General features: G+C 38.9%; 1 protein-coding gene across 4 annotated transcripts in view; it reads right to left on the bottom strand.

The window, feature by feature from the left end:
- Positions 1 to 4,644: 4,644 nt before the first annotated feature.
- STRIP2 (striatin interacting protein 2) overlaps positions 4,645 to 8,566 on the bottom strand; it is a 52,517-nt gene continuing 48,595 nt past the window's right edge. For all 4 annotated transcript variants that reach the window (XM_035021087.1, XM_035021089.1, XM_035021088.1 and 1 more), the window contains one exon: positions 4,645 to 8,556. In XM_035021087.1, the coding sequence (XP_034876978.1) occupies positions 8,306 to 8,556 (251 nt within the window). In that variant the 3' untranslated portion in view covers positions 4,645 to 8,305. The remainder of the gene's footprint in view (positions 8,557 to 8,566) is intronic.

Genomic DNA, 8,566 nt, shown 5'->3' with positions numbered 1-8,566 from the left:
AAACACTAAAATCATTCAGGAAGACACCCCGGGCGTGAGGCCAGAAGATGTGGGTTCAAAACTTGGCCTTACTACTTACTAGTCATGCAATTTTGGGCAATTCTCTGAGCTTCACTTTCTTGCTTTGGGTTACTGTGAAGGTGATGACAATGTCAAGGGGAGGCTCCATAAAGGAATTTATGATGGAATGCAGGTGAAAATGCTTTGTGAATTCAAAGTATCTCCAGTAAGCCTTGCTTTCAAGGATATAAATTTGTGGATTAGGGAAAATGGAATGGGGAGAGGCTGGCAAAAATGTACAAACTTCCAGTTATAAGATGAATGAGGTCTAATGTATAACATGATGACTATAGTTAATAATACTGTATTGTATAGTTGAAAATTGCTAAGAGTGGAACTTAAGTGTTCTCATATATAAAATTGAGGTGATGAATGTGTTAATTGTGGTAATTCTTTCACAATGTATATGCGTGTCAAGTCATCACGTGTACACTTTAAATATATTACAGTTTTGGCAGTTATACCCCCAATAAAGCTGAAAAAATAAAAAGCTATAAAGCACAAGAAAGCATGCTTTGTCAGTAGACAGGCAGGACATAAAGTGGTCTAGTGACAATCGGAACAATTTCAGTGGCAGCACCATTTTCCGTTGATCAAGTGGATCTTCAGCCTTTGCACTAGAGAAGGGCTTCGCACTGACCTGCAGGGAAAGGAGGGCTGCTGAGGTGTGGGGCTGACAGACAGACTTTGTTATATAACACAGTGCAGGTTGCTGTTAGAAAAAAAAAGTCATTGATAACACAGGCATTTTTTCTTAAATATCAGTCCACTTAAGAATCATTTAATGTTTAAGACTTAAGAATCTTATGTTTATTCTGTAAGAACTGAACAAATTTTCCTGTGTAAACTGGAAGATGAGTTAAATTTAGATAACTATTCAAATTCACATTAGAATAGCACTGGTGGGGGACCTGGATGGCTCAGTCGGAAGAGCATGTGACTTGATCTCGGGGTCGTGAGTTCGAGCCCCACGTTGGGTGTAGAGATTACTTAAAAAAAAAAAAAAACTTGCAAAAGAAAAGAATAGTACTACTTAATTTTATCTGTTTATGAATATACATCCTTATGTCTCCTTTATAAATAGTAATACAAACTGTGCTGTTCTTTAAAAAAAATAACATTGCCAGAATTGAAGCATGCATTCTTAGAACATCCAAACTTAGAATATTCTATCATTATCTTTCTTAGAAGTTGCATTTAAAAACTCTGATTTCCTCCTTTCTACTCTGGTCCCTCCCTCTCTTCCTTTCTTTTTAGTTCATTAAGTTCAACAGTATAGCACTGCACTCACTTCATCCTTTATAGCTCTAATATTGTAGAGGAAGTTACAGAAAAAATAAAATGTTCTTTGTAGGTAATTTCCTCTGGCCAGCCCCTAGGGTCCCAGCAGTGAGAACCTTGGGGTGCAGTAAAGACCAGCTGGAGCGGACAGAAGACAAAATTATCTAGAGTAAGGGTCGGCAAACTCAGTAACTTAAGGCTTTTCAGGCCTTATGTCCTCTTTTGCAACGACTCAGCTGATGTAGAATGAAAGCATGTATAGACAACATGCAAACGAGTGAGCATGGCTGTGATCCAATAAAACTATCGTGGAAACTGAATTAGAATTTTATAGAATTTTCATGTGTCATAAAATCTTTTTCTTTCATGGATTTTTTTCCCCCAGCCACTTAAGAATGTAAAAACCATTCTTACTGAGCTCATGGGCTGTATGTATAAAACCTGCCAGTGGGCCAGATTTAGCCCCTGGGCTGTAGTTTGCTGATTCCTGGACTAGAGAATTAAAATGCTATTAATTATTCTTGCTGGGTATTCTTTGATAGGGAGGGGAATGACGTGGGAAATAATAGTAATCAGCAATTATTGAATGCTCGCGTTTAGCAAGCATTATTCTAAGCACTATATGAACATCGACTCATTTAATCCTTACAATTCTAGAAGGTAGGTAAGTAGTATTATCCCTATTTTACAGATGGGGAATCTGAGGCAGAGAGAGAGGAGAGAACTTGTCATTCTTCAGACAGCTAATAGATGCAGAGCCTGCATAGCATATCTCACCAAGTTGGGTTGAGCACCCTCAATCTGAGCCGTTATGCTCTATGGCCTTTCTGGGTAAACTTTCTCACATCTTACTGTGAAGACATATTTTCACAGGCGTCCACATGGAGGATCTTTGTCCTGCCAGCTCCATTAAGCATTTGAACAAAAAGTTACAGAATGTTCAAACTAATGTTTCCATTTGGAGGCAAGGGGACAGATGGTATTGTCATATTTAGTAAGGAAGTCACTGTCACCAAAGGTGTTTGAGCAGAGATGGGATGACTTTTGTACTCTTGTAGTTCCTTAGAAAGACTTTGGTTATTTTCTATAAAATATGTAAAAGTAAAAATTTAAAGTCCTTGCTTTTTGAAATTTAAATCTGGCTAATTAGTAAAGGAGCAAACAGCCTAAAAACCTCCCCATAGCCCACTCAGGCACAATCTCATTACATTTACAGGATCTGGGAGTCTGAATGTCCAGAGCTTCTGTTAGGAAATTATATTTCAAATCGCTTTGGCCTATTGCTATGAGAACTGAGTAAATCTCCCTTGACCTCATCCCCACCACCACACACACATATACATGCATGTGTGGGCGTACACACACCATTCTTCCCACCTATACCCTTTCTTCTTAACTGAAACATACTTTAAAGCAGTGTTAGAGAAGAATGATTTGATTATTTATTTATTCAAGAAAATATTAATATGGAAAGATAGGTCTCCGGGATAAATATGATAAAAGCAAGTATATATGTTGTGCTCCCATGTATGAAAAAAATACTGGGGGCGCCTGGGTGGCTCAGTCGTTAAGCGTCTGCCTTCGGCTCAGGTCATGATCCCAGGGTCCTGGGATCGAGCCCCACATTGGGCTCCCTGCTTGGCGGGAAGCCTGCTTCTCCCTCTCTGATTCCCCCTGCTTGTGCTCCCTCTCTCACTGTGTCTCTGTCAAATAAATAAATTTTAAAAATCTTAAAAAAAACAAAAAACAAAAATGCCAATACCTAAATGTATTCTTCAATTTTACATCTGCTTCCTTATGTCGAATCCTCTACCTAAGCCTGAAACTTTCTTTACTTGAATCTTCTTTGACTACATCAATAGCTGCAAGCATCTTTCAAAGTAACTTCCTTCAGGACTTGCCTTACACCTCTAATAATGATAGAAGAGTAAATTAATCAATTTTGCTACTACATGTCTGATGATTGTTAGTGGGTGTAGTGGGTTGAATGGTGGCCTCCCAAAAGATATGTCCATGTCCTTATCCTCAAAAACTGTGAATACTACCTTAATAGCAAAAGAGTGACTACTACCTTATATGGCAAAGATGTAATGAAGGCTCTTGAGGAAAGCTTACCTGGGATTATCCTGACGGGTCTTCAAATCAATCAGAGGTACCCTTAGAAGAGAGAAGCAGAGGGACTTTTGAGACAGAAGAGGAGGAAGCAATGTGACCGCGGAGGCAGAAGTTGGAGTGACATGAAGCCAGAAGCCGCCAGAAGCTAGAAGAGGCAAGGAAATGATTAGAGACTTTGGAGGGAGTGAGTCCTGCTGACACCTTGATTTCAGACTTCTGGCCCCTGTAACTGTGAGAGAATACATTTTTCTTGTTTTAAGCCACCCAGTTTCTGGTAACTTGTTACAGCAGCCCTGGGAAATGAATACAGTGGGGAAGAAAGTACAATTCATAGTTAATGTCAGTTGTTTGGATTCCATAAATGTATTCATGTTTCTTCTGGCTCAAATAATACCATAAGTTGATTGTATTGAGGTAGTTAATTCTTTTGTAGACATTTCAGTTATTACTACTGAATCTATGACATAGTGAGATTACTGTCAGTGAAAAGATTAGAGGCTAGATAAACACATAGCTGATACTAATTAAAGGAATTCTTGCGTTGGATGGAGACTGTCTTAGATGATCTGATCCCTTCAACTCAAGAATACATTTCCGTGAAAAATCTTCCAAATATTGAGGTTTAACATTTTAAGGCTAACATTAGAATAGCCAAACATTTAGAAAATGCATTCACCTGGAAAAGGTGTTTGAAAGTATAAGGTACTCAGGACTTACCTTCTATAAACTTTCCATACCAGGACTTAAGGAATACCAGAGGCCACTGAAAATTCATTAGTGGAAAAAATGAGTAAAATAGCTCATGTGCTTTCCCAAAAACCACCAGTTAGGACTTACCCATGCCAACATTTCCAAAAGTATTTGCATGTTGCTGTACAAAATGCTCTGCCAATACAGACAGTGCTTTGATCTCTCCCTTTGTTCTACCCTATTTTAGAGGTTACACAGTTCCTTATATTGTTAAACTGCTATCATATAAATGGCTCATTGTTGAGTGGTGGGGTTATACGGGAGGCAATTTTCTTCACTATCACTATATTCTTTTTTTTTTTTTTTTGGTTAAGAGAAAATGAGAAAGCAGGAGGCCCAGAGGCAGACAAAAGTTTTATTTAATGTATAGAGAATAAAATCATGCTGGAGACCTTTTTACTCTAAAATATATTTTATGTATGTATTTGATGTCTCTCATGTTGAAAAGCAACACTTAAAATATCCGCTAAAATATGTATTAGTATTGAATACATGTAAGAATAGCAGTAGCTGCTCTAAAACCTACTGGTGTTGCACAAAAGTTGTTTATAAATTCCATAATATTTTGTAAGACATTTTTATTACAGAAAACATTTTATCATACCATTACAGAAAAGTCTGGCCGGGAATTAGAGTATACGTAGAGCAGATGTTAATTGACCATGCCCGGTATTTCTGAGATAGTGGCAGGACCTTCTTTGCCTCTGCAAATTACCCTAAACATACTTAGAACCTTCGCAGAGCGCCAAAGAGTTGCCAAGTTCATACTTGACCTCGCCTGGATATTAAGGTGGTTATTTAGCTCATCAATAATAGCATCGATGAGATCAAGGTCACAAGTCGGATGGTTGTATGAACCAGTGTCATTTTTGTTCCAGAACTACAGCTGCATTTTTAGTCTCAGCTAGTTTTATTGCAAATATAGGTCATCTCAAGAAGGCCTAGAGGAAAGACTTCAAACTCATCACAACTACTTGTGGGAGAGAAAGAGACTCATTCGTTTATAGAACTGTCTTTATAGAACCAAGATTATTGTTAGATGAAGAGCTGGGGGTACAATGGACACAAAAGTCAAGAAAGTCACAACTGAAAATATCAGCATAAAGCACTGAAAAATGGGTGGTTTCGAATGCAAACTGGAAAGCTGTGGAAATTCTCAAGAATCTCTAAGAAAGCCCTACCACCAATCTCAAAAGCTCACTGAGAAGCTGCTGGGACTCACTGTCTACCCACATGCCTGGTGGCAACTGCCTTCCGTAGGTAGAATGTACTTCTCTGGCCCAGTGTTAGGCTTGCCCCATGTGAATGGCTTTTTGCCAATGGAGTATGAGCAATTTGACTTATGCCACATCCAAGCAGGAGCTTTAAGCCCCCTCCAGGTGCTTGCATGGTATGGTTTGGTGCTTGCTTCTGCCCTTTACCATGAGAATAGTATTATGTCCCAGGCAGGAGCTAGTCCATCAGCCTCATGCCAGAATAAGATGATGTGTGGAGCAGAGCTAAATCTAGCAAGTTAACCTGAGTGGAGCAGAGCTGCACCTGATCCCCAGACCCAGAAACAAGAAATAAAGGTTTGTCATAAGCCTTCATTGCAGTTGTGTTTATATTAGTCTACCCCCAGGGAATACTACACAATATTTTATATATTCATCTTCTTTATATATTATTCCTTTCTATATCTGTCTTTAAGATTCTTTCATGTTGAATTAAAGACCAAATTTCTAACTCCAGTTCAATTTTTTATTAAAGTGCTTTCAGTAGATAAACAGTGTTATCAACAACACAAACTTTACTGAAGTATTCACAAATAAAAATCCTTTATAAATCTCAAATAATGTCCTTCTAAGTAGTAACAGTAATCACCATTGGAGGTTGGTTAATCTGAATTTATTCCTAACCACACACATGGGTTCTCAAATTGGAAGATTCAAATCAGTTACTTTAACATATGGGGCTGGCTGTCAATACCTGAATGCTATCCCAGCAAGTCAGCAAAAAAAGGCTGTGATTTGAAACTAATCACTTTTCTTGGTATCTCAGTTTCTCCATCTGCACTGAGAATTAATCTTCCCTTAAGAGAAGACTTGTAAAAAAGTATGAAATGTTAAAGCTTAGCATACTTCTATGCCTCAGAAAGCATTCATGTGCATATTTTTAAAAGGGCAACTTATTTGTTCTTGACACAAATTAAATACTACATGGCTTTAAGAGAAATAGATTGATGACTGCTCTTTCCTTGAAAATTGTCTTTTCAGTTAAACCACATTAAAATAGATTAATAGGGTTCATAGATATGCTCAGTGAATTACTTTGATTGCAGCGAGGACAGCTGTCCTACTCAGGTAAAATTTACAAATTATTGTAAGAAGTGTCATCCATTACATACTTATATTCTTCATCACCTTTCCATAAAAACAGAAGTCCTGCTACCTTAAAGCTCAAAAAGGTAAAATCCAAGCTTTAGTTCGAGTTCCGGTCTAGTTCCTTTGGATATCATTAATAACTGTACCGTGACTTCCAAATGAACTGTGGTTGACAGAGTAAGCCATTTTTTACTAGACCTCCTGGCACAATTAAAGTGGCCTGGTGTTATCATAAAAAAGATTCAGTAGTGTCTATGCCAGGGGGGAGGGCACTTAAAATAAAAAAGCTTGAAAATATAGATGACATAATTGTGGGGACAGAAGAGAAATAAAATGATCCTGATCGAATCAGAAGCTTTTCTAAAAACCTTGTTTCTGTTGAGAAGTATGTGATTTTTTTTTAAAGATTTATTCATTAGAGAGACAGAGTATGTATGGAGTAGGGGGAGGGACAGAGGAAGAGAGAGAATCTCAAGCAGACTCCCCAGTGAGCGCAGAGCCCAGCCGGATGTGGGGACGCAGATCCAGCTCATGACCCTGAGATCATGACCCAAGTCAAAATCAAGAGTCAGACGCTTAACTGACAAATAAGTGATTCTGCTGTAAAAGAAGTTTAAAGAGGTTGATACATCAACCCCTGTATTTTCAAAGAAGTGTGCAATACTTTTAGGTAGGAACAGTATATTGCTAAATCTCCATACGACACTTTGAAAGTACTTGCAGTAAAAAGGGAAAAAAAATCATTGATCAACATAGAAAAATGGTAAGCTGTGATGCTCTTGCTATTCTATTCAATTAAAAAATAAATCGATCATGAGCACAAATGGACATAGCCATCTCAATAAATAAAACCTCCTGTAATTACTTGTCATTTAAAAAATGAATTGGATGAAAAGGATAATTTTTTACAGTGTAGTCAGTCATTTGAAGACTGAAGTAGTCAGAAAAACATGAAGCATCCTTAGAGGAGGCCTATTTCAGACTGGCTGTGGCAGAGCACTGCAAGCCCTGTACACAATACACAGAGAAATAACTCTCAGACTGAACATAGATCTCTTCAGGAGTGGAGAAGAAAACACTTTACACAATATACCTTACTATAACATATGCAGTATTTAGGTAATGGTAAAATCATCATCCTTTACAAAGAAGGTGCAGGTGCTCTAAAATCATCTTTGAGCTAATAATTTTAGAAAGAGGTGTCAAAATTTTTAATTTAAAATACAGACTTAATTTCAAAGATGGCTTTGCCAAACCTCTTTTAAGTCCTAGGAATCCAGGGTAAGCAAGAAGGAAATGTTCTCCCTATTTTATGACTTGTCTCTCCCATTACCTATGATGAATGTCATGGGTCAAATGCCATAATAAACTTATTCTCACTCTTGGGGTCAGCAAAGGCTAGCCTGGTTCTGGGCAAGACTAAAGCAGGGAGCAGTCCCACAAAAGAGCCTGTCCAGGACTGATCCAGTAGATTTTCAAGGCCAACTGGGCACCCAACTGACCCCAGTGCAAGCTGACCAATTTGTTGTGACTCAGGATCCTAGCCTTGCACTATCACCAGGCCCAAAGCCCCCAGAATGGCCCTGCACTACACTGGACGTCCTTAGGCTAGGCCAGCTTTCCCCTGGACAAGCACTCCCAGACCTGGAAACAAAGGCTGAATGGGCAGGGTAGGCAGAGCACCATTTATTGGAGCCAAACCCCATCTATCAGATGTTTTGTTGTTAAGAGCTCAGTCAGTGATTCTGGAGCAGCTCCTCCCAACAGATGGGCTGTGAAAACACCTCTCTCTCCAGCCAGAGCTCATATGAATAGTGGAAATCCTCAGGCAGATCCAACCTCTGCCCCAGCACACTCTGCAAGCAGTTATCCACGGGTGAAAATTCAGAGTCCTGGGGTTTGTCATACCGGCGGCTGTTAAAAGCCTCGATGTTGGCCCTCAAGGTGCATTCTTCTGCTTGGAAGTCCCATGGCCTGGCATCGATGTCTGTGTTGGG

Source organism: Mirounga leonina, unplaced genomic scaffold (assembly GCF_011800145.1).
Source record: "Mirounga leonina isolate KUSES-001 unplaced genomic scaffold, KU_Mleo_1.0 Mir_174, whole genome shotgun sequence".
NCBI classification, from domain to species: domain Eukaryota; kingdom Metazoa; phylum Chordata; class Mammalia; order Carnivora; family Phocidae; genus Mirounga; species Mirounga leonina.
The sequence above is the reverse complement of the archived record's forward strand: the minus strand, read 5'-3'. Positions and strand labels throughout refer to the sequence as shown.